We start from the raw sequence: 24,877 nt of genomic DNA, 5'->3' as shown, positions 1-24,877 counted from the left end.
AGCATTTAGGATGTGACCGAACACTGTTTGGTCACATTCCTATTCTTTACAATGGGAGCATGCATTCCGATCGGAATGCATGCTCTCATTGTAAAGAGCTGAGGTGCAGTTCATCCCTGCACCCTCGTGGCAGGCACCTTAAAGGGCCTGTCAACTGGTGCAGGGATCAACAGGGGGGCACATAGGTACCCTGTAGGCCACCATCTGGATGTTTGGTAGGGGCCCTGCTGGGGGCCCTCAAAGTCAGATTCCCACAGCATTTCTGTGTCGGAAAGGCTGGCACAGAAAGGCTGTTGGAATCTGCCACTGAAATCCTTCCGGCGAAGGAGCCGGCTGAGGAATTACTGGAGGCTTTCCGAGTGGCTAACGGCTCTCTGAACCCGTTGGAGGCCATTCGGAAATCCGGTGCGGATTCCTTTACGACCGACCCCATCAAAATGGGTCAGTCGGAAAGCAATACGAACAGCCAATTACGATGCCTTGGGAACGGCTCCGACCAAGGGTCGGAGCAGTCTCCTACGACATCGTAATCGGGCCCATAATCTTAAAAGAAAGTCTAATTAGATATATTTTAAGGCTATCCATGTGCCCCCAAACAAATTAGATACAAGATGTGACAAAGGTTTTTTAAAAGAAGAGCACAATTTTACAGAATGGATGATATTCCCTATGTGAATTCAGAGACCTATGTGGATCAACTCAAATGGGAGAATTTATATATTATGGACCCTGCAATTGTAGCTAGGTGGAAGGTTAATGGTTTTGTGAAATTAGAGGACTTTCTAGCTAAGAATAAGGGGAAAACCTGGAATGAGATTGAAGTACAGAGCAGGAGTGATATAATTTGGCTACAGATGTCTTATAGGGCCTTATACTATGCCTCAGAGCTTAGTAATCCTTAAACCTTATTACAGTGGTTCTCAACCTTTTGACTAATGGGGACCTGCACTTAATCATTACTGAAACCCGCGGACCCCCACTGAATCAATATTGGAATCCGGAGACCCCCCACTGAGTCATTATGGAAACCAAAAACCAGGGACCCCTGCCTAAGTAAGCATTGTCGATGATTTGAACTGCAAAACACGACACAAAAAATGTAGAAAAAAAGCATTCAAACAAATACACAAATGCTGACCCATTTTATTCAATTTGCAAACACATATACACATATATATTTTTTATTTTAATAGACAGGTTGGAGCTTTTCTAAATTCAATTGGGGTCACACATCATCCTTACTATATTAATTTAATTTTTAGCCTCCAATTTCAAATTCCTTCACATTTACAGCACGTTTTAAATGTTTCAATTGTACATTTAGCTTCTTTATTTATATACAATTTATTAATCAGTTAATATTATTACATTTTCTAAGTAGTCGCTGACCCCCTGAGGAGACTTTGCAGACTCCCAGGGGCCCTGGACCACAGGCTAGAAGCCACTGCCTCATTAGATAGAAAGGAGTAGCAAATTCAATCAACCTACCCGCCTTCTTAAAGAAAATAAGGCTGCGTAATAAATGCTGGGGGCCAACTTTCGTTAAATGCAATTATTCTGCAAAATAGTTAATATATAAGAATTCAATGGGATAAATACTAAATGTCCTAATTAATGTTTTAGGTGTAATGTGGTCAACAGTAGAGATTGGGTAAACATAATATGGAACTGCAGCACGTGTACAGAGTTTTGGAGCATTTTTAGAGACTCCGCTGCAAATACAAATTCCCCAAAATCCAGTGCTCGCACCTAAGGGCTAATGCACCTTGTTAGGTTTTGCAGTGATACATCAGGAACTATTATTTATTTTGATGCTGGGGGCACTATCATTACTCCTACAAAAGTGGAAATCCAAGGTGGTTCCCTGTTTTTGAAATGCCTAGAGAAAGTGAAAAAGGTCAGGGCGAGAGAGAGAGAGAGAGAGAGGGCGTTCTCTGAAAGACTGGGTAGGGCGAAGTAATTTATAAATTAGGGTCTATTTTTGTTGCGAATTAAAGATCAGGGACATTAGGAAACATTTTAAGAGGGGAGATTTGGAAGAATTGGAGTTTTCATTTTTGGCCATATTGCATAGTGGATATAATTTATAAAGGTTTGTTGTTATTTACTGTAATTGATGTGGATGGATTATGTGATACACCGTGTAAGCGAGATCTATTCTTTTTGATAAATCTATACTTTTTTAAATTAAATGCTGTATTGCACCGCCAAATAAAATTTAAAAAAAATGATATTTAAGGACAAACATCAGGGCAATCAAACACAAAGTCAATGTAGGCCTGTGCCAAGAAAGGGCATTTTGTTTCAGTGAGAGAATGTTGCAGCTATGTTAAGTGATGCAAGAACCTGTGTGATATTGACTTTTAAGACTTTACATTCCGTTACTTACACGGTGCATGGAACATAATGAGCACTGATGGGTGATCCTTTAAGAAGTCATCAAAATCGCCGTCCGTCAAATGATGAACCAAACTGTCCTCTTCTGCCCAAGGGACCTCTGGAGCCTGTGGTTGGGGGGCCTGCGGGCTGTAGAAAAAGAAAAATTACATCTGAGACACTTTGCCTATGAAACTTTGAATACATGTACTAATTAATCAAGGGAAACAAACCTTTAAAAAGAGATTGCCAACATTATATTTGTCACTTTCACCTCGGAGCCAAAATAATATTAATAACTTGCACTAATCTAAAATCGTTACAAAGTGCAATACTGTTTAGAGGAGGGAAAGTAGCTTAATTGAGTACAAACCAGAAGGGTGCCCTTAGAAAAGCTGGCAACGTGATGTACCTACGTTCTCAAATCAAATCAAGGAGCATTTCTTAAGCGCACACATCATCCGAAGGTCCCATGGCGCTGGCGGACAACTCTTAGATTTTCAGCATAAAAGAGACAGGGCTAATGGTCAAACAGCCATGTTTTTAGATTCTGGCGGAAATGGTTATGGTCAGAGGTGATACGTAGATGAAAAGACAGTTTGTTCCTCAGCGTGGGGGCAAGAAAAGAAAAAGCCCGACCACCGTTTCTGCCAGTGCTTACTCTGAGTGGAGTGAGGAGGGATTTATTACCGGATCTTAAGGGGGCCAGAAAGACTGACATTTCTGTGAGGGGGCATAACCATGCCCTTTTTGGGCAGCCCCCACCCCAATGTCAATAAAAAAATCCCTGGTGTCTAGTGGGCTTTCTGCCCCCCGGGGAGCAGATTGGGGGCTACTGTTGTGAATCTATCTAGGACCCTAATTAGATATCCCCGATTCATGCCCTTATGTGGTTATAATAAAACATATCCTTATAAAGGCATAGGAATCATGTCCATATCTAGTCATAGCCCATGCAATCCAAATACGGCAAGGCTACTCACATAGACTCCTAGAAAGTACAACGCGTTCTTTAAACAAACCAAGCCTCCAGCAGCCCGGGAATTCCCCCTGCTTTTGTTTTGATTTGCACAAGAACTCCTGGAGTCCAGAAAGAACTGTTAGTTCTTAGTGACGTCTTATGTCCAACCTTACGTCAAACACGGCACCTTTCAGGTAAAAATATACCAACGTTGCCTTAAACAAACACACGGTGGTTTGGAGCAGAGCGGCTATCTACTTGCCCGATGCCCAGCTGATGCGAGAGCCGAAGGAAGCCGACCCTCCCATTTGACGCACTGAGAGAGACGCTGTCTTTTCTCCTGCCGAGAAATTCCAGCTCCGGTGTTTCCAGTCACCCTTGCGGGTTGCTAGGAAATCGAGTCCTGAGAAAGAGATACAAGACCTCCTTCATTCTAGAACCAAGGTACGGAGCTGACTAAACCCTTAAGAGAATTCTTGATTCAGATTCTTGGCAAAAAAAAACTTGACTTAAACTGCAACTTACTTACTCCTTCCCACGTATTAGGCTTAGGTCAGGTACACCGGGGTAGGCGTATATTAGAAGCACCAGTTGAGCACGTTGGTCAATGTTTTTATATATGTATATATTTTATCCGTTTTAAAGTATCATATGGCTAAGAAACCATGTCAATGCTTTTACAGTATTATTTCATAATACTCCTTCTACTGTACGCACTTTACTTCATGATAAGTATTGCAACTATGGCAATTCATTTCTCTTGCATGAGAAAAAAGACTGCTCAATACATAACACCTTTTATTGAAAACGCCTGTCTCTCTATTTCTCTGCACTCTGGTGAGACTAAGCATGCGCGATTGACCAAGTGAAATAGTTGTCTATTGTTTTCACACGACTCTAGAGATATACTCTTTATTCTGGGGGAGCAAAGTTGTCATGTTTATACGGTTGTCAGAAGCTAATCCCTTCTTGTCTATTCAGGGAAGTTAACACCTCCTTGTTTACTCGAGAAAGTTTCTAGTGACCTCTGAGCTAGCTGGCAAAACTAATTAAGTATAATATAATCAGTAGAGACCGCGATGAGCTCAGTCCTATGTCTACACTGCTGTTTATATTATTCCAATGCGCAGAGCCTATTGGGAATATAAGAACTACACTACATGGCGCCCAACGTTTGGTAAGGCGATAATCTAACGCAAGACGCTAGAGTAACTCAGTCGTGCTTTTCACACAGACCCTTTTTCCCGTAAATACTCCAAAAGACGTCTGGAGTGGGTAAAAGGTTAATATCCGCCGGAACTTAGTAGGAAGAGATTCCTATGTATTACTTTTTGGTTTAGTCAACGTTGAAGGATACAGTGTTCCAAAATAGTGTGCACCTAATATTTGTTTCCCTTGAAACTTGATCTGCAACAAAACTTTCTGTCAGTAAAATGGGGGAAAGTGAAGACGAAAGGGAGAGAGCTAGAATAGCAGCTCAGTTCCTAGCAAATGACACAAGTCTCCAAAATGATGACCCGAATGTTATAATCATTCCGGTAAATGTAAGAAGAACTATAACTCTTAAACTTATAGAAAATGGACTATCACCAAGAGGTGGTACAGTGATATTTGTGGTAGAGGCCGATGAATATCGGCAGACAGAGGTATTCTATTCATGGATACATTTTCCAGCAGCACACGCTGTGACACAAGATTTCCACTATTACAAAATAGAGGAACCTCCGGATGAATACGCTCCGTTCGAGGACGTTGAAATCCCACTAACATACCAAGAGCATCTGCTCTGGTTTAATGGCGCCCTAAAACATCAAAATCACATCACCAGGCTCGGTCCACTAGGTAGACCAGGAACCACGTGGCCGGTTCTAGCCAGCTACCCACCACATACCGACATTGAAAAGATGTCAAGTGAAGAACTTTTAGTTAAACTTTATATGTGGAATATGCTTTTATGACAATCGTCGAATAAAGTTTGCTTGACTTGACTAGTTAAACTAAAAGAATTAACAAAGGCGTACAGAGAATTAGTTCAATTGGCAATTGACGATATAAAATACATGCAGAAATTGAAAGAAACAAATATAGCAGAACAACCTTTTGAACTTGCCAGAATCATGGAAAAATCCTATGAAGAACTAGGTAGAGATAGTTTGGGTGGGAAACCGGTAAAACCCCAACTAATTGAAAATCCTGATAAAACTTTTATTAAAAATAATCTGAATACTCCAAAAAAGAGTTGGGAGGGTAATAAACAATCCACTCCCAGAGAAAAACGTTTTCAGTCCAGAGGAAGGTCTCCTCAAAGGAGAGATAGATCTCCAGAAAGAGGAGGCAAGTCTCCCCAGAGGGAGCCCTATGAGAAAAGATACAACCTTAGAGATAGGGATAAATTGAGAAAACCTGACAGATATCAAGATATTGATACACGTCCCTCTCGATCTTTTCGGACTTCCTCACAGAAATCGGAAAGAAGAGGACAGTCAGAACACAAAGAAGAGCACGTCAAGTCCAAAGACAAGGAACCTGCTCATCAAAGTAAAAAATTACAATTTCCAAAGAAGAAGGTAGCTAGTATTAAAATAAAACATGCCGAGGATTCTGAGGACACAACTGAAAAACGGAGAGTGGGCCCAGACAATGCTAGACAGCGCAGCAGAAGTAACCATAGCTCGCAAGATCTTGATGAATCTTCTGGAGACAGTGGACACAAATGAATACATTCAAGTGGAAACTGCCGACACCAGAGTTAGCAAACCCCATAAATTATACGAAATAACATTACGTATAGAGGGGGACAAGACTAGGAAAGTAAGGGGTCTCTTTTGGGATAACCTTTTGAAAGGCTATGACATCCTGTTAGCTGAGAACGACTGGCCACCAGATTTGTCAGGGAGTGCCCTCATGGCGAAGAAATGATTATGCCTGCCTTCTCAAATCACATTCCAATTCATAAAAAATACACATTTGCTAGAAAATGGGCAGTGGCCCAAGCTCCTGCATTATATAAAAATCATGTAGGATGGGATGATGATTCTCCTCACCATAAAATACAGTTAAAAAATCAACCTACTGCCCAAAGGCAGTATCCTGTTAAGCAAGAAGCTAAAAAACAAGTCAGGGAGATTTTAGATCAACTTGAATATCAGGGGGTGATTGAAACATGCACCTCACAAATTAACAATCCTTTGTTTCCTGTCTCCAAGCCAGACGATTCATATCGTCTAGTTTTGGACTACAGACACCTAAACTCTTGCTGCAAAACATTTGCAGTACAAAACTCACACAGTGCAGCACTAATGAATAACATCGTGCGCAAAAAATATAAAACAACATTACATATCTCAAATGGCATCTTTTGTCAAAACATTGCACCTAAAAGCAGGTATTTGACTGCTTTCTCAACAATGGGGTCGCAAAAACAATTCTGTCGACTCCCACTGGGATTCAAGAATAGCCCAGGATTATTCTGAGCAAGGGTAACAGAGTTACTACAAATGTATGATGATGAGGCATTTCTTATGTCGATGACATCTATCTTACAGACAACAACCTGGAGACTCACTTGAAAAGAATGAACACCATAATACTTGGGTTCGCAGCTGAAGGGTACAAATTCAACTTTAAAAAGTCACGAATTGCCCATCTAACTGTCCTGTTTTTCGGATATGAATTATCAAGTGAAGGCAAAATCCTAGCAGACAATTTCTTAGAGAAATGTGCTGTACTCCAAGCTCCAAAAACGCTGAAGAACTTACAATCAATACTAGGTTTCCTGAATTTCGGAAGAACATACATTCTAAATTATGCAGAGAGGGTTAAACCTCTCTATGAATTAATAAAACCTGATTTCAAACCAATTAATTGGACTCAGAAACACACAGAAATTTTAAGATCATTAAAACAGACATGTTAGCTAAAACAAAACTGCAAACACGCGCAAATGAACGCAACCTTGTAATCCGAGTCATCCCAGGAAGATGCGGATTCACGTACCTGACCTCTAATGAGGGAGAAACGGTACCAATAGCTTATAAATCACACTTGTACACACAAGCTGAAATGAAATTCAGTTCTACTGAAAAAATTCTAACTGCGGTTCAAACTGCTGTAGCAAAAGAAAGAGCCCTAGCCCAAGGCAAGAGCATATCTGTTTTAACAGCAGTATCAGCCCTTGAGGCAGTAACAAGACCACGCATTCCGAATGCAGTGGCATTAGATCCAAAATGGATACAATGGGAAAATTCTCTTGCTGCAGAAGACGTGAAACACGCGTTTGATCCAAAAATGAAAAGACTAGAAGATCTAGAATACGAAAGTGAATATCCTCTGCCAATCGAAATTCTGCCTCTCGAACAATACACCTGTGTGATTTACACAGACAGATTTGCACAACACTACGTTGTCGGAAAATAAACTTACAATGCAGCGTGCGCGATTGTTAAAGGTCGCTGGCGCTTAGGTAAATTCAGACCGATAATTACAAAAACTGAATCACTCAGAAACTGTACAGCTCAGCGAGCTGAAATAAGATCTTTAAAGATGGCGCTTGAAAATGCTGATCGCGAATTCCCCACACTAATAGTGTGCGATTCGCATTACTGCGTCAAGTCTTACAATAATGACATGCAGACATGGATCAAAAACGGTTACAAAGATGACACAGGTGCCACAATAAAGTATAAAAAGCTCTGGGAACAAGTAGTTCTTTTACAGAAAGAACTACGAAAGACTCACGTGATACATACATACACTGAGTCATCAACGTGATGGCGTACACGTTGCAGGGATTGGCTAATAGAGCCACAGCGGCAGCGGTTCAACCGGCTTCCGTAGCCACAAAAAAGCGTTCTAAAAAACACATAGATGGAGAAACCATGCTGGCAGTAAAAGCCTCATTAAAAGGCGATTATGCAGCATTACCTCTCAACTATCCACTCAGTAATACATACATAATTGATGCAAACTCCGTTCCTTTTGCTCAAATCCCTGGAGTGGGGGATAGAGTAATTCCAAATACGAACCGGAGGGCTTACTTGATTCAAGAAGCACACATGGGACAGGGTCTGAGGCACCAAGAGATCGTGAAATCTCTAAAAGAATTACAATCAGAATACTGGTGGCCGGGGATGAGCCTGCAAAATTACAAATTTGCAAAGGATTGTCCAGACTGCAACAGAGATCGCAGTTGTGAACCGGACCAGACTACTGCCAAGACACCTTTATTAGAAAGCATCAGGCTATCTATACGCAGAAAACCAGCCGGAGAAATGCGTTCCCATAATTATTAAGACTAGATTCACTTAAGATGTAGACACCAGTGCTCGGCTGACGCCAGAACTGTTATAAAAGATTTGTGAGTCTTTATCGGCACATACGCAATTGGCATGCTACATTCTGATCAGGGTCCCGCGTTTAGCTCTCGAGCTTACAAAGAGGCCATGACCGGCATGGGCATTGCATTGCGGTACTCTTCTCCATTCCATCCTGAGGGAAATGCGGTAGTGGAAAGAAAAAAACGTGACATAAAGCAATCTATAACGGCGAGGGTATTAGGTTCAGGTGATGGGTGGGTCAAACATTTAACAAGTGTCCAACGTAGTCTTAACAATCTGCCAAGAAATTCTCTAAAAGGTATCACTCCATACAAACTATTGTTCGGTACTAGAATGCACATCCAGGACTTAGATTGTCAGACTTCAGTGATAGAAGAAAACGCCTTTGATATCAAAGATCGTTTGGCTGTTTTACAGGACTTAAATGAAACAAGAAGAAGTCTTAGTAACAGTATCAGTAGTACTACCACCCCTTGCTGGTAAAAAGGAGAACAGAGTTGTATCCATCGACCTGGTAAAACCACAATCATGTGGCCAATAATAGGTAGTAGGACAGTGGACTCCCAAGAAATAGCAGAAGACCAAATCTTGCTACAATCCAAGAGGTTCAAACTGAGAGACTAATCACATTTGATAAACCTGCAGTGAATAACAAGCATTTGCAATGCAATAGGTCTCGCATTAGGAACGTTTGAGCTAATGGTACTGTAAATTACACATTTTTTATTTATGTGTTGGTTTTGAAAATAGCGAAATTAATAACTTTGTCATTTACAATCCCAATAGTTTTAACTTTCGCAAATGTGACACCTATAGCATTTGTAATGCAATATGTGTTGTATTCACGTGACTTAGATGTATTGATACTACAAATAAAAATGGCTTTTAATTTTTTAAAGAATACTTAAAAGTTATTGTAATTTATAATGGCAATAGCTTTTGTAAATAACTTTTGTGAAGACTATGTTCATTGTATTTTATTGTGACGAAAATCCAAGAACAGAAGTGACATATTAACATCTTTTTGTGACATTTGTAATAAAGCTTGAAACATTGAGAGAACATATTTGAGCCAGTTGTTGTTGAATGGTTGCACATATTGATGCTGTGGTGGCGCTGAGTGATGTTGTGGTGGTGACGAGTGATGGTATGGCGTTCAGTGATGCTGTGGTAGCGCATAGTGATGTTGTAGTGACCCTGAGTGATGCTGTGGTGGTGCTGAGTGATGCTGTGGTGATGCGATAGATAGATAGAGGGAGGGAGGGCGATAGAGGGAGGGCGGTAGATAGAGTGAGGGCGATAGATAGAGAGATAGAGTGAGGGCGATAGAGTGAGTGTGATAGATAGACATATAGATAGAGTGAGGGCAATAGATAGATAGACAGATAGATAAAGTGTATTTATGTTGCATTGAGTAGAGTGTAAGTATGAGGTGTGCAATTATATGTCACTGAGTGGTATTATGTGGAGTGTATTTACGTTGCATTGAGAAGAGTGTAATTATGTGGCGTGTACTTATGTAGCACTGAGGTAATATGGGGAGTGTATGTTGTATTCAGTAGAGTGTAATTTTGTGGCGTGTAATTATGTGGCACTGAGTGGTACTTGGAGTGTATCTTGCATTGAGTTCAGTGTAATTATGTTGCCTATAATTATGTGGCACTGAGTGGTATTTGGAGTGTATGTTCCATTGCAGAGTGTGTGAGGGTGCAGGGTGTGTGAGGGTGCAGAGTGTGTGAGGGTGCAGAGTATGTGAGGGTGCAGAGTATGTGAGGGTGCAGAGTGTGTGCGGGTGCAAAGTGTGTGCTGGTGCAGAGTGTGTGCGGGTGCAGAGTGTGTGCGGGTGCAGTGTGTGTGAAGGTGCGGTGTGTGTTAAGGTGCGGTGTGTGTGAAGGTGCGGTGTGTAAAGGTGCGGTGTGTAAAGGTGCGGTGTGTGAGGGTGCGGTGTATGTGTGGGTGCGGTGTGTGTGTGGGTGCGGTGTGTGTGTGGGTGCGGTGTGTGTGTGGGTGCGGTGTGTGTGTGGGTGCGGTGTGTGTGTGTGCAGTGTGTGAGGATACAGTGTGTGTGAGGGTGCGGTGTGTGGGGGTGCGGTGTGTGAGGGTGCGGTGTGTGAGGGTGCGGTGTGTGAGGGTGCAGTGTGTGTGAGGGTGCAGTGTGTGTGAGGATACAGTGTGTGAGAGGGTGGTGTGTGTGAGGGTGCGGTGCGTGAGGGTGCAGTGTGTGTGAGGGTGCAGTGTGGCTATAGACATGATCTATCAGCTATAAACAGGACCAGGCAGCTGTGTTCAGATTTTAAAGGGAGCAAGCTTTCCAATGAATGAAGAAATAACAGATAAGATGTGTGTGAGGGTGCAGTGTGTGTGTGAGGGTGCAGAGTGTCTGAGGGTGCAGAGTGTGTGAGTGGGTGCGGTGTGTGTGGGTGCGGTGTGTGGGTGCGGTGTGTGTGTGTGGGTGCGGTGTGTGTGGGTGCGGTGTGTGTGGGTGCGGTGTGTGTGGGTGCGGTGTGTGTGGGTGTGTGGGTGCGGTGTGTGTGTGTGTGTGTGTGGGTGCGGTGTGTGTGTGTGTGTGTGGGTGCGGTGTGTGGGTGTGTGTGCGGTTTGTGAGGGTGCAGTGTGTGAGGGTTCAGTGTGTGAAGGTGCGGTGTGTGAAGGTGCAGTGTGTGAAGGTGCAGTGTGTGAAGGTGCAGTGTGTGAAGGTGCAGTGTGTGAAGGTGCAGTGTGTGAAGGTGCAGTGTGTGAAGGTGCAGTGTGTGAAGGTGCAGTGTGTGAAGGTGCAGTGTGTGAGGGTGCAGTGTGTGTGAGTGTGCAGTGTGTGTGAGTGTGCAGTGTGTGTGAGGGTGCGGTGTGTGAGGGTGAAGCGTGTGTGAGGGTGCAGTGTGTGTGAGGGTGCAGTGTGTGAGGGTGCGGTGTGTGAGGGTGCAGTGTGTGAGGGTGCAGTGTGTGAGGGTGCAGTGTGTGTGAGTGTGCAGTGTGGCTACAGACATGATCTATCAGCCATAAACTGGACTAGGCTGTGTTCAGATCTTAAAGGAAGCAAACTTTACAATGAATGAAGAAAATAACAGATAAGCTGGCCAGCTCGACAGGCGTGGGGATTCCTTGCACAATAAGTGTGAAAAAAGCTAATTGCATTATGAAAGTTAAAAACACGTGGTGGTTGTGGGGGTCATTTGGCTGCTCTGCAGGCGGGCAACTAGAGCCAAATTACGGGGGGGGGGGGGGCTGAAAAGGTTTGGTCGGGGGGGGGGGCTAATTCTGCACCAACACACCAATGTCTAGTGCAGGCCTGATCCGCTTTGGGCTAGGATTTTGGGACCATTTACATTGAATGGAGTTTTAAAACTAGGTTCCTTACAGTCCATCAGGCATCTATCTATCAATCTATCAATCAATCACGTGGCTTGTAAAGCATGACTACTCACCCGTAAGAATCTCAAGGTGCTGGGGTGGGGGGATTGCTGGCCCTTCGAAGGTGCTGCGGTTCAGTCAAAGAGGTTTTGATATTTCCATGTCCAAAATTCTGCCCAACTGCTCTGTTGTTCCCTTACTCTCTAAGCATGTCCTGCGGCTGCCAGTGGGACACGCTCATTCAAGAAATCCAGGTGTTCTACAAGTGACTTTGTTCAGCACAAGTTTCTTTTACCCAATTTCAGGACTCCGTCTACGTTGGGCAATACCCCCAGAGAAACCAAGGGCGTAATGCCAACACCTGCAGCCCCTGAGCTGCAGGATGATCCTCAGCCCTGGTCCCATTCAGCCTAAAGTCACTGGATATCTATAAGATATAGAAGTCTCAGGGGTCCCTCAGCATATTCTACAGTTAGACCCCAATAATGTGCGTAATGCCACTGCGAGAAATGACAGCATCAGGGGAGGGTCTCATCCCTTATGTCTCAGACGTGAACAACCACCTGGATAATTCAAGCTATTTCTGGTGCAACCCTGGCGTAGCACAGGTACATTAATTCCCAAATGTCAGAGTGTGTTCAATGAAGGTTCCTAGAATCAAGGCACTATGGATCCCTCCTGCGGTTAGAGTGGACAATACACTCATGTCTTTAGGATGTCCCCATTATGAAAGTAATATTCAGGACAATATTCCCCCAGAACTGAGCTGACTGAAATGATTCTCAAACATATAAGGATGCCTGACCAGATGAAGCCCCGTTCTGTGGTTTCCCTACATTTCGACTAAAACTGTGACTTGTCACAGCAAGTTGGAAATGGGACTGGGAACCTATTATGATCCTGTTCTGCCTGCACCTGGCTGCTTAAACGGTAGCTTCCACAGACTATCACGTTCATAGATCAAGTGATAAACGTACGAATGCGATTGCGTGTGAATGGGGGTTGAATCGTGCACTCTAAATGGGAGCGAACGTGTGAAGGGATGATTTGAACACTGGGTTGTGAAATAACAAATAAAATACACGTGCAACCAAGCGTACACATACAGACGGATGCACGTGTGCACACGCGGAAACAGACACGAGCACAACAGAGGATACAGAAGCATAGTTTGCGGCAGGAGTGGACAACGGACTCAAAGAATACAAAAAAAAAACAAGCAGACTGAACTCCTTTCGCCTGCATAGGGCATCATATTTAACAAAGGCCAAGGACTTAAAGGCCTTGCACACTGTATGCAGAGGCTAGTAACTGATTATGCACGGAGCAAGGGTGGCCTCATCTTTCCAGCAGAGAGGCCACACACTGAATGGACACGACCCCATCCTTCCAGCTATAGAGACGAAGGGCTAAATGTACACTGGATTCCTTGCCGTGCAAGTAATCCCTTCAGAGATTTATAACAGCCTGCCCCTCGCTAGTGTTGAATAAAATGTCATCTTATAATTTTTTATAAGAATATTCGCCCATGAAATTGGTGCCTGCCTCGCGGGCCGGCTCAGGCGCAGTCACGGCCTCTGTTTGTGCTCGGAGCTCCGGCGGGCCTCTCTCTGCACGGGATCAGGTATGACTGCGACTAATAAGCTTTGGTCGCACCGACCTCGGTCCCCCCCCCCCCCCCACCCCCCCGCAGCCCGTCTGTGCACCGCATACGAGGACGGATCCCTGGCTAATTGAGGCAGAATTCCCCGGGAGTTGGCAGAGGCTGCGTTCATTTCAATAGCAGATTGGGAGCACCGTTTCCTTCCGTCAGAGTCAGACCATCAGCCCACCAATGTAACATGCTCTTTTCATATAGCTCTTACTGCAATTGCGGTCTCACTTTGTAGCGCTGTGCATATATTATTGACTTGTATCTACAGCCTCACACAACTACACAATCTATAGACACGAGAATGATTTTAAATGCTTTTTAACATGCACGATTTCTTTACAAATGAAACTAAATGTATAGCCATTGAAAGAGCGACTAGCTTCTGCCTGAGATTCTAACCTGTGTGACCAGAACACTACACAGGCCTGGGCAGATGTTCAGTCTACTGAGCTACAGTCTCCAACTCCGATCTAATTTCCGAAGCTCCCATTGGTGGACTTTCACCAGATAAATATCCTTGGACAGGGCATATGCACCTGCCCTGTCCCATTGTGTCCGTGATGTAGCAAAAGTGCCCACCGCTGGTACAAATAAGGAACATTACCACACTACAGTGCTTGGGAAGTAAAACACAAGGCGGGTCCCTAACATTCTTGGAGCCACTACACCTGCTGCACTGTTTGTAGCTAGTGTCCAGCCCAGCACCATAGCCAGCAAGCAGCGAGAGGGACGCTTGAACTCAAGACCTGCGTAACAATGCCCTTTCCTCAATTGTAGCGGCTGGAAACGTATTATTTTATACAACATCTCTTCTTAAAAAATAAAAGGAGGGACAAAAATAACCTGAGCTGCTCTTAATCGAACGCATCGTGCCCTATAATAATAAGTTCCTTCCCACGGCGAGGCAACAGCGTGGAAGAAATCACAGAACAAGGCTTCCCCCGAGCTGTTATTTTCAAGGCCCAGAGATTCTCTCTGCCTCGCTCGCCCCCACCCAACCGGCTCGTCGGTTGTCTGCATGTAATCTCCCTTTCCCTATGTCCCCGGACCACCCCCAGAGGTCCCCAGCAACCCGGACACACTGCTGGCAACACCACTAACCTGCTTCTGGGAGCGCGCTTGTGCCCGCCGCTGCAAGAGAAACAAGCATTGGCCGCACGGCAGTAAAGCGCGGCCGTGAAAGGATCATCTGCATTTAAAAACACGCTATAAAAAGAAGCATTACCCCTTCCTCCGTCTCCGTTGCTGCTCGTCGTGGTTCCTCCGCGGGCGCCGACGCTCGTCCACAACTCCCCGCTGCCCTGCTCCTCTTCACACCGGGTCTCCGAGGTGAAAACGAAACCTACGAAACCGAAACTTAAGAAGCTCACGCAGCTCATGCGCGCGACCAAATCCTAAGGCGCGTGTCGTAATCCGACTCTGCCATGCTGTTTCAATGCTGCGCGTGGTGCGCGTGGTCAGCTCCTGTCTCCAGTCCTTGTCGGCTGAAGTCGGCTGAACTGACAACTATAGTGCTCTCAGCAGCGAGCCCTAAAAAAGGACTATGCAACAAAGCCATGGAACTTGTGCCTCTTGAAACCCAAATTGCAACAGTTCATCAAGAAACACCTGCCTACAACGCTGTAGCCTCAGACTATGCTAATGAAACAAAGAAAAATGCAAAGACAAATGAAAATCCGGAAGCAATTCCAACAATTGACAGAACTGCATCTGGCTACTTCATCAATTTCGATTACTTTTCTGATGATCCAAGTGAACACGAAGAAACGCCAGCAACAAAAACTTTCAAAGAAAAAAATGACTGAAGTCTTTCATCAACTAAAAGAAACATATCTGATTTCACCATGGATTGAATTTTGGATTGTGTTAGGTGTACTTTTCCTCCTGCTTTGGCTCATCATGGTTTTATGTTTGGGTAGATTTATTGATGGAAAATATAGTACAATGGACACAGCAAGTCAGAACATCAACTTGGTCCTAAAGCCGCACAGATCCTCACACATCGAAAAAAGAGAACTGTCATCAGTGAACATCACAGCCAATCCAATACCTGGTGGGGTAGCATGGGACAAAACGGATTATGAAATTTATGGCCTGATTGAGCTCCTGAAATACCCACATCAATTTAAGGTTTCCTTAAGTGACTTTGTGACACCAAGTACTTTCTCTGATGATTGGGACTTTGAAAATATTAATAATATGATGTCAGCTTTAGTAATGTCAGCTAAATTCACAGAACATGATTATTTGCAGAGTTCATCAAATTATGAAGAAATGTACTGTTATAATCATTATGGTCATCACTATTTGCATAAATCTGCTCAACCTAGAAATGTTTTTAATTATAACCAATGGGAACATTGTGCAACACCGCCAAAAGGCAGCTCGAAAACATTTTATGAGAAATTCCCATACTTCTCAGGGTTTAACACAAGTGATGCAGAATTTTTTTTATTTCAAAATGTTAAATAAGACAGGAATGAAAACAATGTTGACAAATACTAAATTGATTTATTCAGAAACATTTTATGAAAAAATGTCTACATTTGGCTTTGAATTTTGGAAAAACAACATTGAAACAAAAACCATCTGGGGTTCAAAAGACTGGCAGGTACAAGGTCTAGAACCATTATTTAGAGCCTGCATGATCCCAGAACAGATAATATTCTTGAATGACACCATTCAACAGACAACCTGTCTTGGTTTAGCCAAGATAAAAGACTTAAACAAACCGTCTATTCCGAAGCCCATACCTGATAGTAATACCACTACAGATGTGGAGATAGACGTATCCCATATTTTACACCAAAACAGAACAAATCCTGATTGGAAAAAATGGTTGATCTGGCCCACAGACACAAATAACTGTCAAGATAGATTCCTGAAAAAAACACAGGGGTTTAAACAGACCAGGCCAGACCCAAGATATTCCCAGAGACAACATCCAGGGATAGTTACAACATATAGTGTAGGAAAACTATGCCTTGAGTGGCTACAGAAATCCACACTGCCAGAAATTAAGCAACACTTGACTTTACTTAAAGAAGGTGCTGACTTGTGAGATTTCATACTGGGACCTCGCAAACAGCGTCAAAAACGTTTCATATACGCCGGTATATACGCTGCTTACAACGAAGCTTGGAAAGTAGCACAAATTGAAACAGCTGAAAAAATACGAGAAATTGATCGTATAAATTTGGAGAAATCACTTTCTGTTGTGGACAATGGGTTAACGACTCTGTCCTCCAGAATATATTCACTGGACAGCATTGTATCATCTGCTAATGATATAATAGAGCAGGACTTACTAATGTTACAACATGGTCAGTCCCAATTACGTTCTATTGTACAGCTAGGCGGGACGTTGCAAAACCTGCGTTCAGGCTACATGCCATCCCGTCTGATCAACATAACGTCATTATTTTCTATCTTTAACCTTACTGATAAACAAATCAGTTTGGCACAAAAAGGAGCAGACTATACGATTCTGAGCATTGAAAAACTTGAGAGATTACCATTAACAATGTCAGAGAGACCTGTCATTGAATGGATAATAAATGGAACGATTACAATCCCAATAATAACTTTCCAGTTTAAGTATTGCCAAAAATATATACCAGCAGGCCTGTATGAAAGGTTGGGTAAAGGATACATCAAGTCAACATGGAATTTACCTTATACACACAAATGTTATAGTGAAGGGAAAAAAGAGGTATTTCTTCGTGGTAACAATTGTAAAAAATCACTAAGCGGTACACTTCTGTGTCAAGGTATTAACTTGCATGGAGCCTGCGAAGCTTCATCAAATAAACTTTCATGTCACCTGCACGGCACTCCTGCAACACAGATAGAGCCTTTTTTCAGACAGCTTTCCAACGGCAGTTATGTTCTAATAAGTGACCACAGCTGTTGTGGCATGGTGCCAGGAAAAGCCTATCTCGTGAGCGTTAGTTCCATGATCACTTGCTGTATGCAAGTATTGTATCCAAACAGCAATCCAGACATGGAGGCGGCAATATGGCCTTCTTTGAATATCTCTTCTATTCGAATTGATACTTTAAGCAGAATGAAGTCCATTCTTTTACAGACAACTGTGCCTTTAACCTCGTCCAAAGAGACGTATGATCTGCAAGTTGCAAGGACAGCGGCAGAGATACATTCCCTATTATCAACAAATTGCCCCGTACATTTCGTAGAAATGTTAGGTCAAATTTTAAACATGTCTGATACCAGTGGCAACGCACATGTATTTAAGACAATTTTTTCGGGACTGTTAGCACCCTTTGAAACAGTTCTGGGCATTTTCCCAAATTTTGTCCATTCCTTTTTCGGCGGCCTGCCTCTTCTTTTGGGACTCGTAGCAGGAATTTTATTTTTTATCCTTCTGCTCCGATATGGCAAGCCAAGCCACAGACAAAACTCCAGCTACAATGGAAGAAACGATCTTAGCAATACGCTACCGAGACCGCATCACTAAAGTGCTCGGATTAGCTAAGACTAAGAGATCTGAGTGCAACCTGGTTTCTTTCATTCAGACCAATCTGGCAAGATTGCATCTTACCTGTGTTTCGATGTCTGCTATGCGGAGAAGAATGCGTGTTGGACGTCTGTCTTACACTACCATCAGCAGTACCAATGGATATCGATACTTTGCTAGGTCCGGTAACAACTCATGCAACTTACTTACTCCTTCCCACGTATTAGGCTTAGGTCAGGTACACCGGGGTAGGCGTATATTAGAAGCAGCAGTTGAGCACGTTAGTCAATGTTTTTATGTATGTATATATTTTATCCGTTTCAAAGTATCATATGGCTAAGAAACCATATCAACGCTTTACAGTATTATTTCATAATACTCCTTCTACTGTACGCACTTTACTTCATGATTAGTATTGCAACTGTGGCAATTCATTTCTCTTGCATGAGAAAGAAGACTGCTCAATAAATAACACCTTTTATTGAAAACGCCAGTCTCTCTATTACTCTGCACTCTGGTTAGACTAAGCATGCACAATTAACTGAGTGAAATAGTTGTCTATTGTTTTCACACAAATCTAGAGATCTACTCTTTATTCTGAGGGAGCAAAGTTGTCATGTTTATACGGTTGTCAGAAGCTAATCCCTTCTTGTCTATTCAGGGAAGTTAACACCTCCTTGTTTACTCGAGAAAGTTTCTAGTGACCTCTGAGCTAGCTGGCAAAACTAATTAAGTCTAATATAGTCAGTAGAGACCTAGATGACCTCAGTCCTACGTCTACACTGCTGTTTATATTATTCCAATGCGCAGAGCCTATTGGGAATATAGGAACTACACTACACTACTGCCCCCGTCTAACCCCTGGGAGGGGCAGAAAGACTGTCTTTTCTCTGGGGGGCGGGGTGTGGGCATTGGCATGCCCTTTTTGGGCAGCCCCATCCCAACGTCAATAAAAAAATTTTAAATCCCTGGTTTTTAGTGGCCTGTCTGCCCCCCGGGAGGGCAGATTGGGGGTTACTGCCCCCATCTGCCCCCCAGGGGGGCAGAAAGACTGACATTTATGTCGGGGTGGGGGCATTGTCAAGCCCTTTTTGGGCAGCCCCCACCCTAACGTCAATAAAAAACAATCCCTGGTGTCTAGTGGGGCTTTCTGCCCCCCCGGGGGTTGGGCATATTGGAGGCTACTGCCCCCATCTGCCCCACAGTGGGACAGAAAGACTGTTGTGCCCAAAAGAAAATGGGGGGAGCAAAGGCCCTTGCCCAAGGGGCCGCTCTCCCCTCCCTGGTGCTAGTGGGTGGATCCCTGCTTGGGGATCGCCCTCCTGGGGAGATCAACAAGCAGGGATCCACTAGGGAAGGGTACCATCGGAAATGGGGGATACTCCCCTTTCCAACGATACTCGTCCATATTTCTTGGTGCCTGGGGGCTGAGATAGCCCCACAAGCACCAAACCTGAGAAACGGAAACTAAGTTTCAGTTTTGATTTCATTGTAATGACGATAGCGCGCCATGCGCACGATTTTCATTATAATGAAATACAAAAACAGGTCTGGGGAGGTTGGGGAAGCTCTTCCCCACCTCCCAAGGCAAAAAAAAAGGGAAATCCCTCGGCTGTCTGCATGTGCTCATGACTGAACCATTCCATTATGAGCATGGAAGGGGTTAAATATGTTTTTTGCAGCCAAAACATTTTCCAAACTCCTGTTTATATTACACCATGTAAGATTTTGCAACTAAAAGTGATTTCTGAATATAAATGTAATATTTGGAATTATTGAGATTCGTGCTCCTAAACGTTATTCATGTGTCATGATATATTGCACTAAGGGTGACCTTGTACGTCAATATAGAGTAAAACAAATTTTATGCCATCTTTTACTCCTGACCTAACATCTTACTACTGCATTTAATGTCTGTACTGAGTGATTCTCCAAGGCTTCATATTACTGCGGTTCCATAATGAATTTGTTTCACAAGTTCAAAAGGCTACCTTTTTTTTTTCACATGACCATCAAACCTAAAACAAAGAGCTTGATCTGAGGTAAGACTCCAGGACATATAATACACCGCCTCAGATATCTCCTATTCCCATAGAATATTCAAAGTGTTTGTGGACTTGCTTCCGCCTGACACCTAGGCTGATGGTTCCAACACCCAAATTTGGATGCAACCGCACACAGCATGGTCAGAAACATCTATTTTCCAATGGGAGATTGTGCGGCGGGCTGCAAACGCTTGCAGCATCAGCTACTATTGAAAAATGGAAGTTTGTAAACATCCCTGCACCGTGTGGCAGGCACCACGCGATGCCTGCCACACAGTGCATGGATGTTGAGGGGGGCATCACAGGTGCCCCCCAGGCCCATAAGCACAGGGCCAGGGGACCCTGCTAGGGGCCCCCAAAGTCAGTTCCCGAAAGCCGATCCATGTCGGAAACGCCGACATGGATTGGCAGTCGGAAACAGACAACGTAATCCTGACAGCAGAGCTGAACCTGGCTCCGCTGTCATTAAAGGGATTACTATTCCGCTCCTCTTCCAACGGCCTCACAGAGCCTGTTGGAGGAGGAGCAGAATCCCCTTACAGTTTTCCTTCCGACCACCGTACTCAAAATACATAAGTTGGAGGGAAACCTCAGGATGTCAGGCGGAGAGCATCCGAACGCTGGTCGGAGACTCTCTGTACGACATCCAAATCGAACCCCGAGTCTTGAAGACCAACTAAAAACTCGTAACCACATCGCTGCTTACTACTTTCCCCTGCTGTGCTGGACAGCAACGAAAATGCGTGTGGTCATGACGAGCTCAGCTCGTCATGAGCACCTGAGAGGTATATGCCATGATGAGCTGAGCTCGTCATGAGCACCTGAGAGGTATATGCCATGATGAGCTGAGCTCGTCATGAGCATGGAAGGGGTTAATCAGTAACAAATGCTACAGTCTCAAACTGGACAGGATTAAAACGTATCTACTCTTTTTTTGATGAAGGATACATTGTCCTGGACGTATGCACTATGGTTTTCCTTCTTTGCCTTAAAGAGGACAACCCATTACTGGAGAAAAAACTATTATTGCACATTATCACAAATAGAAAAGGAGGTGCATATTATTCTGAGGTGAAATGGGAAGCTATTGCTCCAAACCTCAGATAATAACCTCCCTACTTTAACCACTACATTGTTTAATGTCACAAAGACCACAAAAGCATCAACAATGGCAAGGAATTGAAATCAATATCAGCTCTACTGTCTAAGACAGCCCCTCATACTCCGTATTTACCTTATAATCATCCACTTGCCTCTCTAGCAGCGAAACAAAAAACCTTATCCTGCCTCCCTTTGACAATCAGCCTCCCAGTTCCTTCTAGCTACACCAAAATACCAGCACACAGGCTAAATCTCGACAAAAAGGCTAAATCCATATACCTGATTCACACCAAAGGAACAATTACTCACCAATTATTTAATTCTAGGCGCCTATTATTCACCAGAGCACAAGTCTCTTATCCACTCACCCTCCAGGGGACAGTTCTCATGCCATCAACACCCCTCACATCTTATGGGAAACACCTAATCCTGAAGAGACACACTCACACACAATAACCCCAATGCTTCAGAGGACTCCTCTACACACATTACTTCCAATACACCCGACAGGCCTATACTCTCTGATCACAGATCCCACAGTTAACCCTTGTACTGCAATCTCCATTGTTGGACATCCTAAAGGCAATCAAATACAGTGTGTACACGAAACCTTAGACACATCACCTCTCAATCCAGTAACCCAGCTCCTATGCATCACATCAGTCTCCCCTCCACAGCTGTATTCCTGCAGTCCAATGCAACTTCCACGTCTGTCCTCTCACAACTTTGACATTGATGTTATTGCACTCATGGAAATTTGATTCTGCTTATCCTCCATACAATTCTCTTACTAAAGGATGCATCTGTCACCTCGATAAAACAGAATAAACTAGTGTGGGGGGTGGTTTAGTTTATCCACCCAGGGACCCTAAATTCAAACAGATTAAGTCAAACTCTTCTAATGGAGATTACAAACAATCTCTAAAACACAGAGAATGAAGACTACCAAAAGGAAGAGTTTAATACAAGGTTTCCTTCGTTATCACACAGCTCATCTTGCCTCCTCCTTAAATAAATTTGAGGTCGAGGCATAGACACTACATAACAATGCAGACTAGTAAGATACATGGCAAAAATAGTCTCAGCACTTTTGTGCACGCCTTTATTTGCATGAACTAGTACAATATAACCAAAAATATAGGGATTGACAATTCTTCAAGTATTTTGTGTTTGGGTCTAGGATTGCTATACAAAGTTAATTGAATTATTTATTACAGAAGTAGATACAGGATTTGCCTGAAGAGGGGGGCTGTTTTCTTTGAGTAGAAACAACCTAACTAGTCTTCAATTGAGTGCTAACTAGTCTTCAATTGATGTTACATTGCCCCATCTCTCTTGTAAGCTATGGACTTCATAACTTGATGAAACATCAACTATGTTTCAAGTCTTCAAAAAAAAACGCATATTTCAGAATGATGCAATAGGCTTGCTTACCTGATTCATGATATGTAAAGATTTTATCTAATTAACTCATTTTTTAAGCGGTACTTAATCACAATGGTTTTTATTAACCATTACAAAAAAGCAAGCATGTTTAAAGATGGACTCTCCAAAGGGGGCATTAGTAAGACAGGTGAAGTCTTAAGAGCTGTGTTTTAAGTCCTTCCAGCAAGCAAGAGGGTCCTGATCTTGTTTGCCGATGGCTGGAATAAAGTAACATAATCTTGGTGTTTGGCAATGTAACATCAGTTTTGCTGTTAATGGCTTTCTGGTTTTATGAATTTCTAGACCAAGATTACTGCTGCTTCCGTTTTTCCATTGTCCACCTTTGAGTTGGATTTTTTGGAAAGATAGAGTAGTGGGAATTGCTTGATGTGAAATATATGCTATATTGAAACTGATTCTTGCTTAACGTGGCAGCTAACAAAGCTGTTTTAAGACGGGTCACATCACTAGCTGGGCAGCTAGCTGCATGTAGTTTGGCTCACAGAGGTGCAGTCGTACATTTTAGAAGACCTACCAGGAGGCTATTACCTCCAACTACTTGGGTGCAAAGAAGTACCCGGCTTGCAGAAGTCTGTATGAGGAATAGTGGGTTTTAGATTCTGCCTTTAACAGGTTAAGTGAAATGCAAAAGGTATGCATTTTCTGGGGAAGGGAAGGAAGGGAGAATCCAGGTCAGGGAAACAGATACAACAGATCAGGGATCTAAATGCTCAGAAGCAAGAGCCCTCACACACCCATGTGGGTGTCATAATTCATCATTGGGCAGTTCCTCATTGAGAGCCCGGCAATGCCCAAAGGGCAGGTCCCATATTCTGATCTGGTCGCCCTTTGTGGTCTGGTGTGTATAATCAAATCTTTGATATTGCTGGTGTGCTTAAAAGCAAACCATGGTCTGGGGATATACAGTGATCCTGTAAGTAAAATGGGCCAATGTTTCTGTATCTTATTGGAAATGGGGCAAAATGTTGTTTGACCATTTTGCTGATAGGTCTCCCCCCCCCCCCTCCCCCCCTCCCCCATGTGCTAAGCCTTTTTTGGCTATATGGGGTAGTTCTCGCTTAAGCCCCTTTTTGTCTCCATAAGCTATCCATGCCAAATTTGCACCCTTTTCTTCCAATATCATAGGGATTTTAAAGGTACACAGGATTTGTGGATTCCCCTGGAGGGGACCCAAAAATTAGCCACAATACAGAAACATTTTTTATATATATAAAAATGGGGAAAAAGTTCTGCAGATAAAAGTGTCTGTTTATTCCCCTGCAAATGGTATCAAAAAAGGGGTTGTGATGCTGAAATCAACATCTTCCCAGCTTTCAGGGACAAGCAGACTTTTTTTACAAAACCAAAAATATTTACACAGTTTTTGCATTTTACTGGGACACAGGCTATTATTGCTACTTTTTGTGCTTTCAACCTCCTTCCAGTTATTGGTAGAAATGGGTGTGAAAGCAATAATGGATCCTGGAAAGCTATACATTTCTGAAAAGTAGACAACATTCTGAATTCAGCAAGTGTTCACTTGTGTAGCTCCTTCAAGGTTTTTTTCTAGACACTAACAGTTGAAAATCAGAAAAATTGAAAATGAGTTGAAAAAAACTGCCATTTGTGCCAACGTTTTCACCTGTAACTTCTTGGAAGCATGACAGATGTTTGAAAGCAATATAACTTTACATCCACTGGACCCTTCTGGTTGCAGGGATATATAGGACTTGTAGGTTTACCAAGAACCAGAGGAACCTGAGGAACCCAGAGCCAATAACTGAGCAGCATCTTGCAGTTGTTTTTCATTGTGTACCAGGTATATAGCAATTAATTTGGTAAAATATAAAGAGCGAAACATAGGTATCAAAGACACCCATATATTTCCAAATGGGAACAGAATATAGAGTTTAGAAACAGTAGCTATTTGCACATCTCCAAAATTGTGGTTACCCATACTAGCCTGGGAATTGTATGACATTATTCAAAGTGACTTCTTTTTTACACATTGTCTTACATTAGTAAGGCAGAAATGCATATAAAGTCAATAGGTAGTAACAGTTGCTCTTAAATTCAGAGTTCCCCTCAGTCTCCCGATAAAAATGGTACCTCACTTGTGTGGGTAGGTCTAGTGCCCACGACAGGGAACGGCCC

The 24,877-nt window shown here is 43.1% G+C and overlaps 1 protein-coding gene across 1 annotated transcript in view; it reads right to left on the bottom strand.

Annotated features, from left to right (window-relative positions):
- The window catches only part of PDIA5 (protein disulfide isomerase family A member 5), a 1,081,671-nt gene that overhangs the window by 457,212 nt on the left and 599,582 nt on the right, over positions 1 to 24,877 (bottom strand). Inside the window, exon 11 of the mRNA XM_078682031.1 lies at positions 2,390 to 2,526. Within this exon, the coding sequence (XP_078538157.1) occupies positions 2,390 to 2,526 (137 nt within the window). The remainder of the gene's footprint in view (positions 1 to 2,389; positions 2,527 to 24,877) is intronic.

Source organism: Lissotriton helveticus, chromosome 3_1 (assembly GCF_964261635.1).
Source record: "Lissotriton helveticus chromosome 3_1, aLisHel1.1, whole genome shotgun sequence".
NCBI lineage: Eukaryota > Metazoa > Chordata > Amphibia > Caudata > Salamandridae > Lissotriton > Lissotriton helveticus.
This window is presented reverse-complemented; position numbering and strand designations above follow the sequence as displayed.